Source organism: Oncorhynchus mykiss, chromosome 6 (genome assembly GCF_013265735.2).
Source record: "Oncorhynchus mykiss isolate Arlee chromosome 6, USDA_OmykA_1.1, whole genome shotgun sequence".
In the NCBI taxonomy this organism is placed as follows: Eukaryota; Metazoa; Chordata; class Actinopteri; order Salmoniformes; family Salmonidae; genus Oncorhynchus; species Oncorhynchus mykiss.
The window spans coordinates 73,936,496-73,961,316 of NC_048570.1; the positions used below are offsets into that span (position 1 = coordinate 73,936,496).

General features: G+C 43.0%; 1 protein-coding gene across 2 annotated transcripts; it reads right to left on the reverse strand.

Annotated features, from left to right (window-relative positions):
• Positions 1–868: 868 nt before the first annotated feature.
• LOC110526553 (rhombotin-1) lies at positions 869–24,602 on the reverse strand. Of its 2 annotated transcripts, none has more exons than XM_036980940.1 (4): positions 24,351–24,602; positions 8,460–8,673; positions 3,085–3,210; positions 869–1,419 (listed from the first exon to the last, which is right to left on the reverse strand). In XM_036980940.1, the coding sequence occupies exons 2-4, from the start codon at positions 8,663–8,665 to the stop codon at positions 1,314–1,316; spliced, it is 438 nt and encodes a 145-aa protein (XP_036836835.1). In that variant the 5' UTR covers positions 8,666–8,673; positions 24,351–24,602; the 3' UTR covers positions 869–1,313. The 2 variants fall into 2 exon arrangements, with proteins under 2 accessions (XP_036836835.1, XP_021463286.1); XM_021607611.2 differs by having other exon boundaries at positions 23,784–24,600.
• Positions 24,603–24,821: the final 219 nt, after the last annotated feature.

A 24,821-nucleotide genomic window follows, 5' to 3' on the forward strand; every position in this document is an offset into this window, starting at 1 on the left:
TAAGTAGCAATCCCTTAATTGCAATGCCTTTGTACATAAAAGCTATTCAGATCTGTTGAATATGCTCCGCTCTCTTTTAATACCCCATATGTTCAAGGCAAGCTTTGCTTTTACTCATAATTCTCTCTTAAAGTGGACAGTGCCTTATTTTAGGTCTTAAACATTGCATTCTATGCAATGTCTCAACTGTTGTGTTACTTTCTGATACAGTTTCAAGTTATTTTTTGCTAATTCAGTATTAACTAATAAAACTATATCATTTCAGTATACCACATTGTATATACAATTCTATTTCATAATAAGATGTATAACAAAGTCTTGAGTTTTGCTCCTTGCCTTCTCCCCTCAGATAAAGTGACGGTGCCACCAACCTAAATTGGTTATTGCAGCTCCACATCTAGTTAGAATAAACTCAAATGCAATGAGTATTTATTATCTAATTTGTTATTTGCTGGTGCATTTCATTTCCCAGCCAATTCACACTCATAATCAGATGGCAATTAGCGAGGCATGATTCAGTGGGTGCAGACTCTCTCTCGCTCTCTCTCTGCGTTCTCATCCAAACACTGCTTCTTTCATGACACCTGCACGCTCAGTACAACAACACAGTCTGGAGAAGTCATTATTTTATTCCAAATAAAATCTTATTTAGTTCATTTGAAACAGCATTTCTAATTCCATCAGCACTCTTTGCAAAATGTAATAAAACTTCCTTTTTTTCTCCACTGCTTTTTAAAAAAGATTGTTTTTCCCCTCGCAAGGCTTTTTTACAGCTCTGTGATTTGAGAGATAATAATGATATCAACACATGGGCCAGCCTCCTCAAACAACTTTGGTTTTGGTATACAAACAAAAAAAACTCACTAAGAACATTTAAGAATCTTTAATTCACACTAGTAATAAAATTGCATTACATTTCATAAAATAAATGTTCCAGTTTATATATACAGAGAAAACAGACTGTACATACCCTCCAAGGAAACGTTCCCGAAAGGGGAAAAGAATAAACAAACCCAAAACAAACGTCACAAAAACATACAAGCAATACAGTGCTCAGCTAAGCAGGCACAACTGTACATCAAAACTTGTAACTGCTCAGTGTTGGGGTGGGAAGGGGAGGGGCAAGGATGGGAAGGGGAGGGGCAAAAAGTAGTACATTTACAATAGAGTCCTTATGGACTGATAAAGGGCTATTTAAAAAGTATTGCAGGCAAGCAGACAGACGCTCCTCTTCCCAAGTGCAGCAGAACATCCATGGCATCATGTGTAAGTACGGTGGGCCGAGGGTTCCTGGTCGCTGCCACTGGGCCCGGCTATTGAACCTGCGTCTCAAAGCTGCCATTCAGCTGGCCCTCCTCATAGTCCATCTGACACAGAATCATGTTGTTCTTAAGGAAAAACTTGTCCCCCACACAAAACCTGCCAGCCAGGAAAAAACAAAGGCAAAGCATTAATAAAAAGGAGGACAACGTGGGGAGACAAAGGAGATTAGTAGAGGACAATATGACAGTTATTTGTGTTGACAGGCTGATGATGATAGCATTGCTCTAGGAGAAGAATGTGGTTGATTGAGATCAGCTGTTAAAGGCGATGGCCATTGCTGCTCTCTGGGCTTTGATTGTACCCGTTTGGCGACGTCGCTTGTTTGCAAATGCCATTGTTCCTTGTGTATGATTCAAAGGCCCCTCTGATGGTCACTGAAGGTGTGGCTTCAAATACAAGTAGATAAAAAATATATAATTTCAAAACGTGCGGACAAATGGACTGGCACCCAATGAAAGAACCCCCCCCAGTGGTTAGAGCGTTGGACTAGTAACCGAAAGGTTGCAAGTTCGAATCCCCGAGCTGACAAGGTACAAATCTGTCGTTCTGCCCCTGAACAGGCAGTTAACCCACTGTTCCTAGGCTGTCATTGAAAATAAGAATTTGTTCTTAACTGACTTGCCTAGTAAAATAAAGGTAAAATTAAAAAAATTTAAAATAACAAATTCTTATTTACAATGACGACCTACCGGGGAACAGTGGGTTAACTGCCTTGTTCAAGGGCATCCTTTTAAATGGCGGTGCTTATGTACTGTACGACACACAGCTTCATAGACAGAATGAGTGAAGATAAGAACAGCCGTACTGATGGCAGGGCTGCTTATCAGGCTGGGCCACAGTAATGTGTTGGGCAGGCTGAGGGCTGGCAGAGGGGCAATGGCTGTGGTATCAGTTAGCCAGTAATGCCTGGCCCCATGAGTGGCTGCAGCCAGCATTCCCATACCCCAGCCAGGTGCTCACCATGGTTACTGACTCATCCCTGTGAAAGGTTAATGTGCCTGTGCTGTATGGATGGAGAGGGTCACAATACCCCATGATTAGCAGAGTGTTCTCTGTGCGGCACTGTTATGGGATTGTTGCATTGTATTGTGAGGAGAGTATGTATGGATGTAATAGTGTAGAGCTCAGAGGTGAGGAGCGGTCAGGACCTAGGATGGAGTGAGCAAGGCTTTGGCCCATGTGGGTCACTAAGGTGTCTAGTTAACATAGTTAACATTCCTGGACTGAATAGCATACAGTATTTATATTTTAAAAAATCTGTTTAATTCCACTACCCTGTAGTGTGGTACCCAAACTTGTAAGGCATGTTCCCGTAGAGTGGCCTCTTGGAGGTGTATTGTTGTGGCTTAAAGTGAACCTTTCAACTAAAGCATTGTGAGTGTTGGCATTGGTCTGGCAGCTGTATCACTTGATACATGAGCTACTTTTGTTCCCCTCAAGTTTATAATCCCAGTTGTTTCTAGTCACAAAACACAAACAAGGACAAACTAATGGCAGGGTCAACATATGAATGAACAATGTTGCTAACGCAATGCAACACGCGTGTGCTTTCAAAATGGGAAGACAGACAACAAAAATCTGTATTTACACAGACAGTCTGGGTTTAGTTTTACTGACCCCAAAACAGATCTGTTGCACCTCAAGAGGCAGTTTTTTTTGTTAAATGGCTAACTAGTTTGAGCTAATGGCCATTTCAGAACAGCATTACATATTTCAAAAAGGCAGTCTCACGACACAGTTGTGAGCTCTCGCTCTCCTTACCTCTGGTTACAAAGCTGACAGGCAAAACAGTCCAAATGGTAAACATTATCTCTGGCTCTCATCACCATTTCAAAGGCTGGGATCAGTTTACTGCAGGCAGCGCAGTTCCCTGTTGTACCAAAAAGCCTGGAAGAGAGAGAGAGAATACAAACAGAGATTAACGTACCTTCCTTAGCCTTCATGCAACAGAGGAGCGAACAAAAAGTAAAGCCAAGAAGAAAAAAAACCCAGAAAGAACGGTGAAAAACAGACAAATCCGAAAACATCCCATTTAATTCACAAATCTATCTTGGCACACACTTGGTATTTTTTGTTAATGAGGGCTACAAACCTAGATGTTAATTCTTTGCTAATGATCTAATTAAAATGATCACATGGTTCTAATCCCCTTCTTCAAAGCATTTCTCCTAGCACATAGCGAAAGCAATAAAAACAGATCTGAGGCAACCAATTGAACTGTTGAAAGTTTTCAAATTTTAAAACCAAAGTACCTAATGAGACTTGCTCCAACCAAAGCCAGCTGGATTTTACACAAGAGGCTAAATTCTATAATGTAGTCAAACGTTCAAAATATTCCTGTTGCAAGGATACTGCCTCGATCCCCCTCTGTTTCATTCAGAGACTGCCTGGGAGAATGGCGGGGAGACCTTGGAGAGGTAACTAGATGTTCGGCAGTACACTGAACAGACGCACAACTCACATTTCACTGCTGTTTGTTTAAGCTTATTAGATAGGAGGCAAACGATGAAGGTCACAAGCAGAGCAAGAGGCACTGGTGTAGATCTTTCTCCTCAAAGCAAAGCAAAGGCAACTCCACTCCGGAGCCTGCAGACCCCAGTCACATTTACATTTTCCAAGCGCCTGGCCTTATGTTTAATTTGAAGATTTTGAATCACAGATAGACTTGCACATTCTGCAGGAAAAGGGGACAGCGCCACAGCTTTGCGAAAGGGGATCAGGCAGGCGATGGCAGATTAACATACTGTCAGTGGCAAACACGTTCCCAAAGTTGTGGGCTCAGGAGACTCAGGTGGAGAGAACAGTCAAAAGTTGGTATCCCCTCTCCATATTAGTCTCTGTCGGTTGCTCTCCCCTTGTCACAGAAAACATATCCCTCCAGTAGACCCAGGGTCTAATTAGAGCACACTGCCCCAGAGGAGAGGACTGCTGCTGGTGCCTTAGACTAGGAGAAAGAGAGCGAGACAGAGCTGTTTGGTTCTAATAGATACGAAGTGTTGAACAAAGTCATTGTTCGAACTGGTTACTGTTCCAGTAAAGTGTGTTGATATAGACCTCTGGAACGCTGAGCTTTCCATGCCACCCGGACGAGGTGCTGCTGCTCAAACCCACTTGGTGAAATGATTGTCAGGCTTTTAGATTTATTAATGTTATATTAGTGATTTCTTTCCTCTTTAAAAAAACAGATGAAAGGACCCAATATTCTATTCTGGATTGATTCTGTTAATATCAGCATCAGCATCAGTTCTAGCTCAAACTAAACCAGGCTGTTATCGTCTCTGTGGTCTGACTCTGACCTAGTCTGTCCTTCTGTGTGTGTGTGCTGACCTGCTACTTGACTGGCCCTGTGAATATGGATGCTTTATTAGATGCAGTATTGTATGCTTCCCAGGGGACATGTCAGTGATGTAAAGCCATCATGTAGGTTATGTTTCAGTGTTATGGCAGTGTGGGCCCTGGGCTCTGTGGTTGATATAGGGACTGCAGCGCACTTTGAGTAATAGACAGAGACACTATGCTGACCATTTAGTGGGAGGGCACTGTGGAATAGGGACTACAAAGACCAGCATGCATAGCACTAGGGAGAGCTGAGTGGGAATGAGGATCACAACACCTTAATTGCGATTCACCATACAGTAGAGATTTGAGTTCTTTTAAGAATGATTACAAATCATAAGACAATTTTCTTCTGAATTCCCACATATTGTAATGGCATACTGTGCTGTGTGACTGGTACAATCATAGTGCAGTAGCTCATGATGCAGTTACATTTTGTCTGTTAGGATTAAGAAAAGTCAATATCCTCACAACTGGTATACTAATTATTTCGACATATATACGATTTTTTGTCCCATTGAAGTGGAGAATGAATGCTGTGGAAAATGTGAGGGCAGAATACATTGCCCCTCACTACAGACCGCTGCCAATCCTACTTTGTTAAGAAGTCAATTTTTTAGGCAGGGTTTGAAGCACAGAAAGGGCCCAGCTTAAAATAGTGGTTAATTTAAGTGGATTAGAAGGTTACAAGTACTCTTTTGGAAGGTCACCCTCAAACTGAGACAATGGGATGGATTTTAAAGCTATATAATGTAAGATAAAGTGAAACCAGCCATTACCATGGTGAGGCCGGTTAGTGGGACTTTCCAGTGAGGGTGCTGAAGGACTTTCATAGTTGTGAAATGAACTGTCACAGCATATCTATTCAATCCATACTGTCTACAGTAACATAGCATAGTGTGCTTGTAGAATTGAAATGTTAACTGAAATTTTAAACATGATCTTCAACAGAATGCCATAAAAAAATGAATAGGCATTACCAAAAAAGCAGATTTAGCATGCCGTGAACTGTTCACTGCCAAGATTGAGAAAAAATATATAAACACTGCAGCGTTGAGAGAAAACAAAAGAGTTTATACTGGAAGTCATTTTCCTCCACTGATATTGGCTGGTTGAAACAAAATGAACTGCCATTAAAGTTAAAGAGCCTCTCCTCCATTGTTCCACTCCTTCAGTTATTGTGTGATTTAGCGTGGATCTGGAGAGACAGCTGTGCTTTCTTTAGCGGTTTGAACTTGCTGCTTCGCTAACTTCAGACTCTCCCCCTGCATGCCGGCATCATCTGCATGTCTTCTGTTTCCTTGAGATTGGACTTGAGCTCTTCAAGTCTTCTACTCTGTTCTAAGCTCTGAGATTCACTGCTCCATTTACAGTTTGTCTGATTTCATAGAAATGAGAACTACTGTATTAATGCACGTAAGGCGTGTTTTGACCTTCCTCAACAGTTGTGTCTTTGAAGGTGTAAAGCTTGCTATAATATATATTTCAAAATGTTGCCAGAAAATGTTTTCTACTTTATTTGAGGAAAGAAGTAACTGTCTTATTATAGTTTTTATTGAATTGCTCATCTCCAGTGGGTGGCAGAGACGTTTGACATACATTAATACATCCACAGATAATAAGATGTTTTAATTACAGTTTAATATCTACTTCCATTGCAGTGCTGACGGTACTGCGTAACTTACAATGTCCATTAGCTTGGGGAAAAAAATGTGCTTTAAACTTCAAATAAAGGCACTCTACTTTGATAAAAAGATGACTGATACAGTATGTTCCCCTTAAAATATTTGTCAGTTAGAAGATAAAACGATGTCAGGCTTGGGGTTTCGGGCGATCAAAAGCATGACTGGCTTGTCAACCTTCTTTGGCGAGGTCGCCAGATCCCGAGTCCCAGACAAAAATGAAACACCTAATTAATCTATTGTTCTGCGTGATAATGAAAGTGTGGTAAAACTGCTAATAAACCAACCCAGCCTTTTACAACAGAGGGAATAGAATGTCAAGTGGATTCAGAAACTTCTGATCTGAGGTTTTAGAAGACGCTGCTGGCAGGCCAGCCAGGGGAGAGCGGGGGGCTGGGGGGTGTGCACAAGATGTTACCGGTGCTACTGAGCTCCTGAAGGACGAACACAGACGGAGCTCCTATAATAATTAATGTGCGCATGGCAGGGCTCCAAACCCAGGGAAATAAAGTGTGTTTGATCCACCCTGGCTGCATGTCCCTAATGAACTGCAGCTCCATACAGGAGGATTCCACTTCATTAATGGAGGTGAGGGGAAGCGTTCCTCTCTCCGTGCAGGACGGGGGCTCTGTGAGGGGATTACGAGGCCGTATGGAGCCTGCGTCACCTACTTTAAAACTATAAGCTCTAAAACTGTCTCTTCCCTCGCTGCTGAGAAAGGGAATGTTTTTAATTGGTTCCATAATAGAATTCATCTCAAACATCTCCAGCCATTAAGTGGCATGCATTTGTCTCAGGCTGAAGAGCAGACGAGTGGGCTGTATTTCATTAGGCCATCATGGCCCAGGCAGAAACACAGAAAGCCCATCTCTCCCTCGCCTCTCCTGCTTTACGTTTCGCTCCCTTGCTTCTTCCCTCTCACTCTAGCCCCCTCTGCCCCTTATTTTCTTCCCTCCTCTCTTACCGCTCTGCCCTAGTCTTGCTTTGAGTTTGCTTTCTGCAGAGCTGCCTGTCAGGCCAGTTAGCCCATAGGAACACATTTTCATCAGGGAGCTGATGTCCACGATAAGGCCTTCATAATGGGAGGAGAAATCAATCAGATAGAGGGAGGGAGAAACCGGCCCTTTTAGGGGATCATATTTAACCATGTCAAAAGCGCCACTCTCGGCTTAATAATTTTTGCCTTCTCTTGTCATTTGCTCCTTTTATTATGACCTCATCTGCACCATCTGCCTCTTCCGGGTGCAGCAGCAGTCTTAGTGAACCTCTCTCGCTGCATCTTAACAGCATTAACTCTTGGTGGGAGCTGATGGATGGTAATGGCTCCTCTCAACGCCCGGCCCCTAAGCCCCTCTCGGTTGGGACCTGCTGGTAGGGCAGGGTGGGAGAGGGAGGGGAAAGACAGGGAGAGGCCAGGGGCAGCAAGGTCTCTAGGCTGGCCCCCAGGGGATGGTCTCGGGGATAAATGGTAGGATCTCATTCGGAAGCCCCAGGGTATGTGACTTAACGCCCAGGAAATGATCATGTTTAATTTAGGAAACAGATGGCAGGGTACATGGGGAAAATATTGAGCCACAGACACTAAAGTTGAAGCTAGCCTGCCTGGAGTCGTCCCAGAACACAACATGACCCATCTCTACTGTTACTGAAACCAGGTCTGTACCGCGAGGGGAGAGAGTGCTGTGTTCATGTAAACAAGCAACAAAAAAATTGAAACAGAAAAATGTTTTTAAGAGAGCTAAAAACATACAAACGTGGAATTGGAAACTTTCCGCTCTGCCTTCCCAAGGCTTCAGATCAGAGCCTGGGGAGAGTCACGCATGAGCATAATGGGATTCAGGCTTAATTGACACACATCTAGTCAGCATCGATATCCTATAATGAGGAACAAACAGGCGCTTGATCTACCAAAACAGCCTGGGAGGAAATGTCTTCTAAAAGCTTGAGAAAAACACTGGTTCACATACAAATGGACCCAAATAGAGAGCTCTAGTGAGAGGCAGGTTCATAGACATTCATGGTGGTGTTACCCTAGCAGTAGTGAGAGAGCTGACACAGCCCTAGGTGGGGCGTGGCCTTTCTGTTCTATGAGAGGCGACTGAGAGTGGCTTCTCTTACCTCAGGTAGTCCCTGCGACAGAGGATGAGGTTGGCTTTCGTGTAGAGGGTGGAGCCCACCTCCCCCAGGCGACAGTCGCAGCAGGCACATTTCAGACAGTCCTCGTGCCAGTATTTGTCCAGGGCCTTGAGCAGGTAGCGGTCTTTAATCTTGCGATTGCAGCCAGCACACCCCTTCTGTTTCCCTTTGGGCTGGACGGAGAGCATCGGCACACCTGTAGCGATAAGGAGACAAACGCTGCGGCGTGATTCACTGCCCAGGAACACCAGTGACTTTTCATGTTCTCTTTTCGATAAGGCTGCTGCTGCAGTGTCTGGAGGCAGCAGAGCCTCACGAGAGAGAGAGGGCCACAGTGCACTGCCTCTGCTCATATGCATTAACATGAACACTCTTCCGTTCAGATAGGCACACAGATCACATTGGACTACAGTCACACCAGGTAAACCACACTAGGCAGGCAGGCCTACTGATTATTTGAAGCTGTACTCGTAACAGAGTCACAGACAGACCTCATATTGCTTAGCGTGGTATTTACAGCATGCTGTATATTATGTTAGTCACCTACCATTTCATCAGCTCTCATTGCTCTGAACTGTCCACAGCTGTAAAAGCTTCTCATGGGCTTTGTTTGGTACAGATTAACATTAACCTTTTAAAACGCCTCTGACCACAAGAACGCTGCTCGCAGACCCCAGTGAGATATGTTATGGCCTAAGTGCCTCTCAGCGCGCACTCACACAGACACACACCACGCTCGCTCGCTGCATTACAGCCTTTCCTTCTTTTACACTTATCTGTACTCATGTGTCAGCAACGAGCGAGCCTGAGTAACTAAACCCGCAAATTGCCCCGCTGTCACGCAGGTCCCCTTAAAGTGTGCCTTTTAGCCTCCTAAAGGACAAATAAAGTCCATTTAATAACTGCACTAAACACTAATAGTCTATGTGTGGTTGACATTTGTGTTTGGACTAAAAGCCCCCCTCAGGCCACTACTGGTACAGAGGCAGTGGCAGGCGGCACCCCTCCATAGCACTAACAGGTCTGCCACAGCTGAAAGCACAGGACAACAGCTCTTAAGACACTCTCACACACTGAGCTATTGATCTGTCTAATAGAACACACGACGGCCACCGCTCGCCTCTCTGCTTTCAAAACACATTTCTCTCAAAAACCGGACGCAGCCTGCGTCACAGGGAGGGAGGACGGCCATCGCTTTGTATGTGGGTGCCTATAAAACGGCAAATGCCCGATGTTTTAAAGACATGGTGTGCTGGGAGGCTTTCTTTGAATTTCATAGCTTTTTCCCACTGTAGCATTTATATAACTTTAGTACATTTTCTAGATGTTTTGTCTTTATCCTCAGAGGTGTGATCTGTTGTTGAGGTGTTGTGTTCTAGTAAAGGCAGTTGCTATTGACCTACAGTATATTTGTCTGAGAGATGGCAGTTACAGGAGAGTAGTGCTCTAATGTGTGTGTTGATGTCCTCTAGTTGTGTTTGGATGTCAGTGGTGTTGGGCAGCCACCCTGTAGTTTCACTGGAACCATAGTAGTTATTTCCATGATAAACAGAGCCTCTGCTGGTAGCTAAGCAGTTGTATCACCCAATGCCCCTGATTCTCCTCTGAGCATGTCATTTTCCCCTGCACAAAAACCCCATAGCACCTTGTTCTGCTGAATACCAAAGCACATGTTCCTGTCTCTATTCCTTTGTCTTTCCCTCTGTCTCCCACACACGCCTTATTGGATCCAGATTTGTTCAGCCATTTCTGACCATCAGTAATACTGTGAATGTAATATAATTAGCATCTCTCCTTTTAAAATAAGGGAAAGGGTGAGCTTGTTAGTTAAATTGATGGCTTTGGTTTGTATGTGAAAAAGAGCTCTGGTGGTATTCAGCCTTCGTCCCATTTCTTTATCACAAGTGGAAAGGGGAGGCTAATTGGTCCAGCGCTGGTGATGGGAACCATCAATTAGTGTTCTGCCTACCCTCCAGCTCCCTCACCTCCTCCCTCCCCAAAACGGGCCCCTAGAAGCTGGCGCATTAGGATCACAAAACCCGCTATAAATACCAATGTTCTGTGTAAATGAAGCTAAAAAGCTTCAAATTGAAGCCACACTAGCTAAGGGTGGTCTGTTCTACCTGCATCTCATGGCTTGTTAGAGGAGCTCTCTGCAGGTATGCCAACAGTGCTCGCCTGTCAGCCTTCCACAGAACTAAAAACAGTCTTAATGAGGAGAGAGAGTGCTGTGTGTGCGTGTGTGTGGTTTGTGCATGCGCATAGCAAAACAAAATCGGGTTTCCTTAATTCCCTCAGGGATCACAAAAAAATCTTTAATTTGCCTTTTATGACAGCTAATTAGTTATTTTACTCAAAATCTTTGCTTTAAATAAGAGAACTAATTATACACAAAGGTCGTTCCCCACCTCCAGAGAACCACTCATAATTGGTTTAGACCACCGCCCCCCCACATACCATTTACCCACCCTGTTACATAACATGTGTGTGCTTTACATCAACTCTGCAAAGGAGGGGGTTTAACCCCTTCTGTGGAAGGGCTGTACAGCACGTCCCCTGTTCCAGCCTCTTTGGAGCTCTCCCTATGTTGAGAGAGGCATCCTAAACATCAACGTGGCAATGTTCTATTCCCTAACCCAGACTTGAAACTGCAGTGAGTCTGACACTCCTCCCCACCACCATGTACACAGTGCTCCCTCTATGGGCCTGAGAGTGCTGCCTGAACAGAGGAAAAGCCTCAGATACATTAGGAAGCCAGGATGCTTACTGCACAGATCCTGCTGTCTCAGGGAAGAAACACATGCTTGATGTCATCTACCAAAACAGCCTGTGGAAAATTGCCTCAGAAAACTCCAGTAGTAGCTACACTGCATGTAGCATTTCCTAAACAAAGAGTAGTGACAGAATAAATGATTGTATAAAACAAATGTCATGTCAATTTCCTTAATACCAGGAGAATAGTTTATTGCACCTGTCACCACACTTAGTACCATGTGAAATCCCTGAGTGGAACAGCACCTTCCCATCCTGCCGAGAACAAAAAGTTACATTAGAAAAGGAAACGGCAGCAGCCGAAGAGGCAGCCTCCACTTAATCCAATCCATTTAACAGATACAAGTGCCACTGACCTTCCCGTGTCATTTGGTGTCCCAAAAAACGTAGCTCGCTAGACCATGATTCATATTCCAACAGGGAATGCATTTTTGTCTTTTAAAGAGGGATCTTGCTTTGCCAAATATTTTCCCTGAGAAAGAAATTAATTTGCCATTAATACTTGGTGTAAGGTCTGTCATCTCAGTCTTTTTCCACCCCTCTTCTTTTTTAAAGACCTTATCTCTTAAGAATATGTTATGTTGAGCATTGCTCAGTTATGTTTTTTTCCCTTCATTGAAACGGTCAGACCATGTACTTTCCATTATAGAGATAGAAATCGGATGCTATGTAAGCCCATTTCAAGATCAGTTTTTACCGCTATCTAAAAATAGAATCTATGTGGTAACCCTTTTGATGTATTTAACGTTTTAAAAGGAAAATAAGCTGTTCGGTGCACTCGAGGAAACGTTTTAAAGCATTGAAATGCAATTATCACATCTGCATGGCACATCCTCAGATTAGGCAAGGAGTGATGGAGAGCGAGAAAGAGGGGAGGATTTGCCCTCCGATCCCCTTTTCTCCTTCTCCTATCATACATCTGCTTGCATGCTAATCTGTTAAATAAGCACGTCTGAATAGAAATGTGTACAGTACATCACTACCCGGTGGGTGGGGTCACTCTCTGGAATTAAATACATGTGATCAATTAGGTGGAGTGACACCTTGATGTGACGCAGGCTCCCTTGGTTCCTGCGGAGGGAAGGGGATTGAATAGCATCACTCAGGCAGCGTCTTGTCTCTGGGGGAGGCTGGGCTGAGTGGACCTCATCTCTGGGGCCCGTATAATTACTGCTCTCAGCTCACTGCAGTAAATAAGAGACTGGTAACCGCAATGACAGACGCTGAGAGATGCCCAGAGAAATGACATGCTACATTACTAACAACTGCATTCAAGTGAAACAACGGTGTTCATCATCTCCTCTGTGACTCACTGACTCCTCCAGAAGACATCAGACAGACGCATTAAATCAGGCACTATGAATCTATACACGGATTCCCGTTTAAGCATTGCTCAATAAGGATATGATAGGCTTTCGAAACCATCTAACAGATCAACTCTGTATGGGAAAATGAACCATGCGCTCTTGGACAGTATTTCAATTCAGTCATTATAATTTAGTGTTTATTACTAGGCATTTCTTTCTACTATGTTGAGTGGGCACAAAGAAATCCTAGATTCTGGGTTGGTAAAAGCAATGTTCAGTCCTGTTGGTGTAGCCTAACCATTTGAGCTGCTTAACCAGTGGTGGCGTTGCTCAAGTAGAATTTCTGGTGAATATTGCAGTGGCTTGGAAGAGGCTGAAGCCGTAAACCTAGGCTTTTGTGTTCCCTCTCTCACTGTAAACGCTGTGGCCATGGCAATCCAGAATAGAATGTTGTCCCAGACAGGGCCGAGGCAGCCGCCATGGAGGTTAATGGGGATCGCAGGCAGATGTCCTGCCATTGTCTGCATGAATCAGACCCTTTCAATCAGCTCACATCATTACTGTAATTGAGCCTGTAGACACCAATTCTCCTCTATTGCCAAGACAAAACACAAGACATCTGGTCATAATATCAGCTGGAATATAGGCCAGCTGAAAGGAGACAAATGAGTGCATTCAAAATGATAAGCATAATCAAGACTTTGTAGAATTCATATTTCCCTCCGCAGTTGGAGCATATCGCTTCAAGACAGAAAAAAACACATGCAGTAGTCGTTCACAGGCCAATGCAGTCAATGACACATGGTTTTATATTCAGCATGTTTTAGACTAGTCCTGTGGGTTCTGTCTGGGTGTGATCTCTTACAGTATACTACAGTACAGCCACATTTCCAGACGGTTGTGTTATGAATGCTTGGGTCTGTGAGAAGTGCTTGCTGGGCTTGCATGCTCTGATTATGACATAATTAACAGCCCCGGTAAGTGGGGTAGAGCAGGGCCTGGTGCCGATGAGGAGGGGACTGTTCATTAACGAGATGCACTCTGGCAAACTTTGCAGCTTGCTGCGGCTAATAAGCCCCGGTGAAACGGAGCCCAGCCGTCCCTTGCATTGACCCTGGCCCTGCCCGGGATAAGGGAGAGTTTTGTCTCCTGAAATAATTGCTCTTTTCACGTTACAAGTGTCCTGACCCCCGTGGTCGGCAGCCACTTTCCCCACCATAATTACTCCTGATCCGCTCCAAATGAGGCGACCGCATTAGGGCTGCAATAACACTGGCCCGGCTTCAAGCACGGTGTGGGGAGTCTCAGTAGAGCGGCCTGGAACAGGGCTGCCTTTTCTCCAGGCCGCCGGTCATTTCCATCACGTCAGAGGTGCATTTCTTACACTTGAAGTCAGCATGGGCCCTTTTCTGTGGAGGCAGGGATGCTAACAGCACGATTTGTTAGCTCCTGGTGGCCCCAACTCACTGTGGTTTGGCTGCAGAAACAATCCCAATTAACAGATAACTTCATTAGGGTGTTTTTTCCCCACACTTTCACCCCCTATTATTTTAAATGTATTCACATGGGGTTAATTAAAAGAAATGTATCACAGAGATATGCAACAGCTTTCTAATTATATTCATTACTGCTTATTTTGAGACGAGAAACCGGCAGGGTTTCCGAGTTATTAGAGAAGCCAACTTGTTCCAACACTTGGTTGTTCACGAGCATGGTGAGATTACAGCTTTGGAAGGTGAGCTGTCGACAGCCCTCACACAAAAGAGAGCGAGAATAAAATAAAGAAACGCCCATCGCTCCTAACCCTCGTTATGCAGGGTTAGCTCCAAGAACTTCTGAAGAAGAATGATCAGGGGAACAATTGGAGAGAGAGCGAAGAGGGGGAGGTGTCTGGCCTTGTATCTAGCCAATAAACTGTTAGGCCGGTTCTGTTGAGGGCCTGCAGTGTCAGTTTGTTTTTAGTGCTTAGTTAGTAGCAGGCTCAGAGAGCTAGCCTAACTCAACCTTTAGAAGCTACCTTGATACGCTACCTCTGAAAAGCAGCAGGTAGCCTAGTGGTAAGAGCATTGGACCAGTAACTGAAAGGTCGCTGGTTTGAATCCCTAAGCTGGCAAGGTTGAAAAATATGTTGTTCTGCCCTTTAGCAAGGCAGTTAACCCCCAACAACTGCTCCCCAGGTGCTGATGACATGGATGTTGATTAAGGCAGCCCGCCCACACCTCTCTGATTCAGAGGGGTTGGGTTAAATGCAGAAGACACATTTTGGTTGAATGCATTCAGTTGTGCAACTGACTAGGTATCCTCCTTTTCCCGATTAGCCTGCTGCTAAATCAACCTCTTTTAGCATGCTAACTCACCCTCTGTTAGCAGATTCAGAGAACTAGCCTAACTCAATGTAAGTTAATCTGTTAACTGAGCCTCTTTCAGGCTAGCTCTGAGCCAACTACTTCACCACAGTTCCATTAGGGTGACTGCCAGCGAAGCTGTCAATAACCCGGATAATGAATGCATCTTCATATGTGTGAATTCAATTCATTTTTTCACCGATTGCATTAGCATTTGAATAAGGCGATAAATCCATCTATTCTCCAACCAGATCTTTTCAGAGTTTGATAAAGGGGACAATCGTATCTGCCACTTCATGATTCCTGGCAAAATGTAACCATTAGCACTGTCACAGATGCTTTCCGCCATCCGGCACGGAATAATGCCCAAACACATTTTAGCCCACATTAAAAATGCATTCAGGAGGCATAAATGTAGCCTCTAAAGTTTGTGTCACTCCCAAGGTCAGGAAGTGATGTATGAAATCCCCACTCCCCTGCAATTACAGCACACTTATTATTTCAAAGGATATGCCAGGAGACAGGTGTGCCATTCAGGGTCCGCGGTGAGTCGAAAATGGAGGGAAAAAAGAACCACACACTGTGGTGAGCCATGAGGGGCGTTTAATGTTGAATAATGCGAATACGCCACAGGGGGCAGTTGTTTGGGGGAACAGGCCTCCAAAGTCACATTTAGGCAGAACTCTCTCCTACACCATGGTTCTGTCTCCTTATGGGGTCAATAATGCGGCAGGTTGGATGCACGGCAGGAGAGTAGGGCCTCAAAGGTCCCTGGATCTGGGGTTGTATGGGGAACCAAGCCAGGGTGGTCGCCATTGACAGTTCACACACTGATGATGGGGTTTGCATTAGGCAGGGCCCTTGACCTACTGCGGTGGTGTGTTTGCAGGCTTGTAATGCTGTAGGAGTTATTGAGTCAAGATATTAGCTTCTCCAGATGTCTTTGTAATAGACAATGTTGTTTCATCAAAGTCAACATCTTCGATGTGTTACGCCTGCCATTCTGGTCTTTATTCTTCAATGCCATTTTTAAAGTCCTAGCACAACTCTTGAGTTAAATGAAATGGCTATTCCATTATTGGGTTGACTAGTCCAGGGGAATCTGTCACATGTTGGTGTGATGGGGACAGAAAAGCATTGCCTGCAAGAGGGGATGGGTGTGTGCGCGAGCATGCGTATGCATGTATCCGTGTATGTGTGTGTACGTGAATGGACGCAGGGGGTTATTATGTTCCACACTCAGTTACCAATTTCAATTAAAGCCGACCACTAGTAAGTGTGCATGGATCTCAGCTGCCACTCGCGTCTAATGGATCAAACTGTGGTTGTGTAGGCAAACTCATTGTCAGCCATGATTAAATCCTCAACTTCAATACCCGCTGCCCAATCTCCACGCTTTCAGTAGGGGAAAATAAACCTGCAATCACAGCCTTTAATTAGTTATTCAACATTTGATTTATTGAAGGTCAACCAATCGGAGATTGTTGGTTCTCAGCAAGTTGCCTCTCATTTAATGGACAGCACTCTATACTGTTTGCTATTTGTCTCTGTTGTGTTTTAAGTGGCATTGCCCTCCATTTCTATGTAGACTGGTGTACTGTAGAGTTTATGTGCTTGACCTGAATACATTTATGTGACATTTGTTGGCCAACAATAGTCACTTATAGGCTTTACATTTAAAGCAATTAGTATCAGACTTTATTTGAGAGTACTTGAAAGTGAAAAACCTTTAGTTGCCGGAACAGAAAATAAAAGGATATCTGCCTTTAAGATCTTAAGTACTTCTGTTGGAAGTGGTTGTTCTTTAGCCTGTCCTCTACTCACTGCATGCCTCCTCCTTATCCTTCAGAATTTACCTCAAATGTGAGGCAGCCAAAAGTGCTGCACATCTTTCATTATGAAAATGGTATCAGTACAGCAACACCTTTAAAGGAGCACGTCTGAAGGGTTACCGTTTTCAGAAGCTAAAATGTCCCAAAACATTAAAGCACCTCCCTCATCAGAATGCCAAATTGAACTCACATCCTCAACTGAGAAGCAGTACCTGAGCCATAATTGAGTCACCACACATGCGAACACCAACACACACTCCACCCAGGGTTCAATAATCCCAAGCAGCTTCCTAGGAAAACTGAGATCTCCCTGGAAGAGAGAAATACATTTGAGTTAATGAGTGCCTCCAAAGGCCTCCACCCCTACTGAGCAAAACACACACACACTTCCATCTACAGCAAGTAAACAACATGAACCAATACGTATCAGGGGACTATTTCAGGAGGGATTATACAAGGTCTTGCAGTTAATAGGCATAACGGCAGATCAATTTGTTTCAAAATGGAAACGTGCATGCACAAACAGACTGGTACAATTATGCCGCAGTATTCAATTCCCACATAAATTATTCTTTACAGCGATCACTAGCTCATTTAAACATTCAACAAAACAGCATTCCTTTTGTATGTCTAAATATCTTTCAAATCCTATTTCGAATCCTTTTCACTGCATTGTGAACTAACAACCTGTTACTGTAAAGTCCAGGGGGGGAGAGAGATTGTTGCAGTGACAATACAAGACAACATTTACCAGTAAACTTAACACACAAAACCAATGTATTGGTTAACATATCACAAGCTTCACGAACAAACTTTTAGAGCCTAATTTAAATGTAAAAAACAAGATCATATCGGCGCTGTCTTTTCAAAGTTAAATAGTGCCTGAAATGAACACTGCAGAATGACCAAGTGAAACCAGAGAGAGGATGGGAAGGGAGATGAGGCAAATAGGTAAATAAATACATGTGAGAAGAGCTGTAATGTCATGGAGACTAGTGTAACAACCGGCTTTAGCATGGCAGAGAGATGTGTGTTTTCCTGATGAAGTATGCATGCGTCTCAATGACCGTGTGTATCTGTGCAAGAGCAGTCCCCCTCAGACGAGGCATCTCAGCTTTGCAGTGAGAAGTGAGTGGTTCCTGCTATAACCAGACGAGTCAGGAGAATAGTATATACTTTTAAGACCAGAGAAAGTCAATTAAAAACCACCAACTGTAAAATCATCAATATGGAACTGTATAGCCTCTCTCAGTAGAGCATACACAGCATGTACTATTAGGCCCCTGCTGCAGGGCTACTTGAGACACCATCACGGAGATTTCAAAAGACCACAATGTGAAGCAGAATAACACTACTTGTGTATGAATCAAAGGTCAGTAAGGTTATAGGTGTGAGTCAGAGAGAGACCGTTCTAATGCATGTATGACTGGGGCATTACCTCGGAACAATGAGCGTGTCTGCATTACCTCGGTCTTAGAATTAGGATTTACAATACCAGAATGGACATGAACCTTCTTATGATGGGATAAAGGTCAACCATTTTGGTAAGGGAATTGGTCAACCATGGCTTGCCAGCGCTGTGATAAGATTGTGTAAAATAATGAATTTATCTGCAGTGTATGTTTGTTAGCTAGCAAGCCAGCTATCCAGTTTTAGAGGAATGATTCCATACATTTCTCAAATTAACTGCCATTATGCCAACATTCCATTCAAACAATGCAGTCAGTCAATCCACAGCCATACACTGGTTGAAATCAGTTGATGATGGGACATAGACAAGATGTAAATGCAACAAGTACTGATATTGTATAATATAATAGCCTTCACAGCTATCCAGGAAAACTAAAATAAAGATGGTCTGTTATGGTCTGTTACTATGGACTATGGTCTGTTACTATTTAGACTTGAGTGTACAAAACATTAGGAACACCTGCTTTTTCCATGACAGACTGACCAGGTGAATCCAGGTGAAAGCTATGATCCCTTATTGATGTCACTTGTTAAATACACTTCAAATCAGTGTAGATGAAGGGGAGGAGACAGGTTACATTTTTAAGACTTGGAGACAATTCAGACATGGATTGTGTATGTGTGCCATTCAGAGGGTGAATGGGCAAGACAAAACATTTAAGTATCTTTTGGTAGGTGCCAGGCGCACCGGTTTGAGTGTGTCAAGAACTGCAGAGCTGCTGGGTTTTTCACGCTCAACAGTTTCCTGTGTGTATCAAGAATGTTCACCACCCAGAGGATATCCAGCCAACTTGACACAACTGTGGGAAGCATTGGAGTCAACATAGACCAGCATCCCAGTGGAATGTTTTCACACCTTGTAAAGTCCATGCCCCGACAAATTGAGGCTGTTGAGGGCAAAAGGGTGTGCAACGCACTATTAGGAAGGTGTTCAACGCACTATTAGGAAGGTGTTCCTAATGTTTTGTACACTGTATTTTAGAGGTAATTTTTTTTTTTACAGAAATGTGGTATAAAACCCATACAAACTTCATAATTATATGACAATATTTTAGGTTGACAATAATTCCATTACACAACTTCTGATACATCACGCCTTACTTTTATTTTCCTGCATAAGTAAAATCTGGATTATGCTTCTACTGGCTTTCATTCCAATTAGACTGGTTTGGATTTCTCCCTGATCAATATGGCTGTCATTTTCACCCCATCCTGGAACTTATGACATAGAGATCCTATTAAATTACTAGAAGGGGCTATGTCTGAATGCTGAGCATGTCTGCATTCATCTCAGGTCTCAAGGTGAGAGATAAGGTTGTTTTGAGATGTCATAAAAGTTGGTCTAAAATGATCCTTCATCTAAAAGGTTTTCTATGTAATGTTGGAGTAGGCAGTAGGCATCCTTGGAGCTTTAGAGAATTCCGTGTTTACCGACTTCATTTTGCACCCCCCTACCAAGCACTATTTTGAATAAAACAGGTGGATGTTGTGAAGTGCAGGTTGAGAAGAATTTCTAATGACAACGGAAACAGAGTCTTTGTCAGTCTTTCTCCCATGATGCATAGGGAAAATGGATCTTAGATGTGAGAAGTTGTAATATAACGTGAGAGCATGTGGCCTCTGGATATGATAAAAGGATGCTCAAAGAGCTCAGGAGTGCATCATTGAGTTAGTGTGCCTCTCTGATGAGAGCAGCCATTTGCACCAGAGGAAGGTGGGTACACTAGTATCTTGCTTACATGTGTCTCTCAGTCCACTGAAATGATGGGAAATGATATGCATCTTCTACAGTCACTGATGTGAAACACTCAATTCTGATAGGGATCTGGTTTGGGGTGGGATACATCATTGGGTCTGGTGAGAACTGTGTGTATGCAAGATCATAGTAGATCACACTGAATCAAGCACTCACTGTTTAAAATGGTGAAATTAATTTACTGATGGTAAATGGTGAAATCAAATTCAGCATGTTGGATGTGAATATTTCTGTTGAAGTGTCATGTTGCATATTGAACAGACCGAGAGAACAGTTATAGCAGTGTATGCATAGAGCGTAGAGGGCACAAGTAGTGAGTGAGAGGTGTGAATGTGTGGTGTGTTTTCCATGCCTATGTCACATTGGAGTTCATACATTATAATTGAGTTATAACTGTTGTATGAATGATATTATATCCCTTTGTAAACTGTACATGGCCTGTTTGTCCATATGAGCCATTGCAAAACATGTCTTCCATTAGTGATAATAACAAATCATTCAGGTTTACAATAGTAGAATGGCAAGACATTTGACCAAGCAAGGTTTACCAGACAGTTGTCCACTGATACGTCAGTGATATCCCCACTGGACTGGGAGGGTATTCAAGTGAAAGAGAAGAGATGTGTTCCAATAAGGAAACAGGGGGCATGATAAACCATCTTAATAACTAGATGTGACCACACAATACGAAATGTTGAAATAACTTGTAACATTGTTTAGAGCCCAGGGCAAAGGATACCGATGGAATTTCAATATTTGAAATTGGCAAGTTTAATTTAGAGTAACAACAAGCCAATAAGCTGAGAAAATAGGAAATATAAGAGAGAAAATTACATTTGAGGAAAAATAAGCAAAACGACTTAAGAAATGTACGAATGTAATCTCCAACTGGAAATCAAACCGCAGAAAGGGAATAACAGAAAATAAATATTACTGTCCACTTTCTAAATCAATATGACATAGCTACAAGACAGAATTACCATGGTAACTCCGGTAAAGAATGAAGCAATTCTTATTATTTCAAAATAAAAATCAGTGCCTGAAGCCCAAGTTTTATTACAGTAGCCGACAGATCACGTCTCGGTATTCATTTGAAACATTGCTTTATGAATGTACACATTTCATTGGACAGGCTTCTCACGGGGTCGGAAATTAAAGTGCAAAGGTAACCAAGAATTTATCATCAGGTTTTAGGATTGGAGGTTCTCTTCAGCCCAAGTTCTTAGAAAGCCCAGTGGTGCGAATGATCAGCCAAAGACATGTCTACAATGAGGACCCAATTATTTCTGCTGCAGCCGATAGTTCCTAATACCTTGAAGGAAAGAAAATGGCTGAATTGCTTTTTTCCACTAGAATTAGAAGTCAATTGGGAACTTTATATTAGAGGGCAAAAATAAAATGTTCACCTGGAATATTTGGGGAAGGTGGTGCCATTCATTTCTAGAGACATCCATATTAAGTAATTTCAGTAATGTGGTGCTTCCACACCACATATCTTCAGAATACCATAAGTACTATATTTTCAGACTGGGTTAATCTGTCAATACAGTTTTATGGGGAGGGGGGGGGTATAGTTAGCTAGGAACAGAATGTCTGAGGAGGACAGAAAGCCTAGTTGATATTCATGACCCACTTGGTATACATGTTAGTGATATGAGCAGGTGGTTCCAGTCCATCACTGTTTTCACATTTAATGCCAACACACACACACACACACGGTAAAGACCTTTAATCCAATCAATTCCATTACAACGCTAAGTAACCCATTATTACACTGGAGCTGGATGCCAATGTGAAGTTGAGCCTTGTAGTAGGTCAAACATGAATGTAAAATGTGTGAGTGTTTAAATATAGGTGGAGAGGGAATTGATTTGTATCCTACTTTCTCAAAAGAGATTTCAAAAGTTGGATTAGCTTTTCTCTAGAAGAGAGAGAGCTGTCTGGTTATTTCCCTAGATCGTTGTGAGGCATCAGACCTCCTAGAGACTTCACACATATTCACAAGTTCAGCACTGTTAAAGCCAAAGTGTTTCAATATAACTCAGGTTGTCAGTCAACATCTGTGTTCTTTTCTTCCCTAAGACAAAATGCCCTCATGAGAATAAGTCTTCAATTTATGTGATTCAAGGCAAAAAACAAGATCTTAAAAGCTGCATGGTGGTCTAATCACATTACTGTAGGCTAATATATGCAGAATTTAAAAAGTATGCTGAACTGCCAAGTAGCCCACACACACTTGCCTCTTATGCACAGTAGGCTAAATGGCTTTATGCTTAGTATGGACACTGTAAAATGCAGGCAATGTCTCTGAGCCAATGGATCACTAACAGCCTGCTCTAGCTATGGGAAAGCACAGATCCAAGCAGCCCCCCCCCCATCCCTACCAAAATGCCAGCGCAGTTTGTCGGCCCCAGCAAGCAAAGGGTGAAGCTTTTAGGCAATGAGCAGCAGGTGATCTCAGCTTTTCTGCAAGTCCTAATGCTCCTAAAAGCCACTCTCCCTGGTTCTGTAATTGGGCATCAGTAGTTAATGTAGTATTGACTGCATTACATGCTCCTGTGCATCCTTTCCCACTAATGCCATTTGCATCACCTTGTACATTTACCATATTGCTTAGCCAATAGCTGTTAAAAGCATCTGAATCATGAATCATATTGGGAACTTTTAGTAAGACAGACATCAAAAGGAGACAATTTACAGTTGAGTTAATCTGGGTACATTAGCACAACATGGATTCAGCTAGACAGACCAATTTATGTTTCTACTGCAATCCCTTTATTGGTTTTTAGATGGGTAAGTGAAAGGATGCTCGGCTAAGAGATATGAAATATCAATTTTCAAACATAAATAATGGGTTGCAAATGCAAGCCATTACTTTTTGGGGGAAAGCCTCTGGCTAAAACCAAATGTGTGATGACAGTATTCTCTGAGATATGACAAGAATAGCCTATTTTAGGTCCTAGAAGGCTGTGAGGGAAGGTATTAAGTAGCCTACCTATTAAGAATACAGACCTCACCATAGATCAGCCACACAAGTGATATAAGTGCTATCCAAAGTCGTTTTTTCTACACAAACTGATGACAGAAGTTAAGTGATCCAGTTTCACAACAGTTTCTTCCAAGTTTGAGGTTTTTGGTTAGCTTAATCTTTTTGTATGCATTCTATGAAATATACTACTAAATATCAACTTATAGACAAAATAGGACGCCAAGAGAGACAGGTTTGCTCTAAAGTAAAAATGTATGGGATTACTTGCTCATTAACCTACATAGCCCATTTCAAAATAGACAGGTATTGCATTAGGAAAGGAAACTGCCATCCCTATTGCATGGAGCTACCCATAATTTGCAATCAAGTTAAAAGCACTCGAATTGCATCTCCCATCCTGTGCTGATGTCAAAGAGCTGCTTCGGTAACTTCAGAGGATGCGAGGAGCACTTTAGGCAGAGGGAAAGCGGGACCATGTTAATGCCGCGTTGTGTTGCTACGGTTGAAATGCCCATCACGTGAACAGTCATTTATAAACACAAAGCTCCAAATTGCAGAAGACGTGTAGTCTGTGAATAAATAGGCGTATGTGTATGTGCGTGCTGAGGACTTCTAATGGATGTTGAAGTAAAATTGAAAGGTTCTTCACGACAAAAAAACGCAAATAATTATCACCGGGTATCCAAATAAAGTCTACGAGACGTGTCTTTCGTAGACGGAGAATGTGGGTTAATTTATATCCTGAGGTAGGCTAGGTTATCTACTTAGTACAAAAACAAACACTTTTCCAATGAGACATCCAGATGAAATACCCATCGTCGGGGGTGCTACTCACTCTCTTCCTTGTCCAACACCATCGTCCTGAGGAACGAGGAGTCCGGGTCCAGACGATCCGTTCTCGGCTCCAGCAGTCTTCAACAGTCGGTGTGCGCAAGGCTTCTCTTAGAAATGAGCTTTGAAACAGCGACCGAATCGTCCTTATGTGTTCAGCAAGCTGAAATTTCACGAACGCTTGGCTTGTATCTGCGTTAGTAACGGAAACCTTTGTAACATGAACACACGTTTGAATGTTATTCTAGGCAATTGATAATATAATGTATCCGTGAAAGAAAGAGCGGTGCCCGCGCTCAGTTTGTTCTTGCTAAACACAGAAAATTGCCTCTCCGGACTAAACTGCAACTGCAATTTACACCCGTAAAACAATGTTGGTTGGTCTTCGTAAATTCCATACGCAAACAAAGAATGGAAAGCAGTAAAATCTACTGAATCTGTAACTGTACTCGTATCAAACGCTTAGACTAGACGACAGAGAAATTCTCCCCCCGTTCTCATTTGCTCCGAAACTGTAACTATATTCAAGAAATCCAATTCCAGACCTGACAACTGCTAAAAGCATACTCACACTGCCTTTCTCTCCAATTTATGTGCTGCGCCCGCTCCTGCTACGAATAAAGTGCGCGCAGTTCTCAGAGACCCTCAGATTCCCCTGTTAATTAAATCAATTCATTATGCTCAGATCTGATTAGCAGCCCTTCCCCCCTCTTTGAATCAATTATTCAATACACAAACATAATTGCTTGTGCCAGAGGTGTCTAAGTATTAGCTTATTTAACTCCAAGGACACTAATTACCCCTAGGGCAAGGGAACTTTTCTCATTAATTCTGACAAAACACAAAAGCACAGCTAAGGGAAAGTGTGCGTGCGTGTGTCCCGGTGTGTGTGGTGTGCGCGCTCGGATGTGATTGGTCTGTCTGTGAGTGCGTGTGCATGCGTCAGTGTGCGTGCGTGTGTGACTGAGGGTGCCAGCGTGCGTGTGTCTATGTATGTCCGTGCTTGCGTGCGCGGGTGTGTGAGTGTGTTTGAGAGAGACAG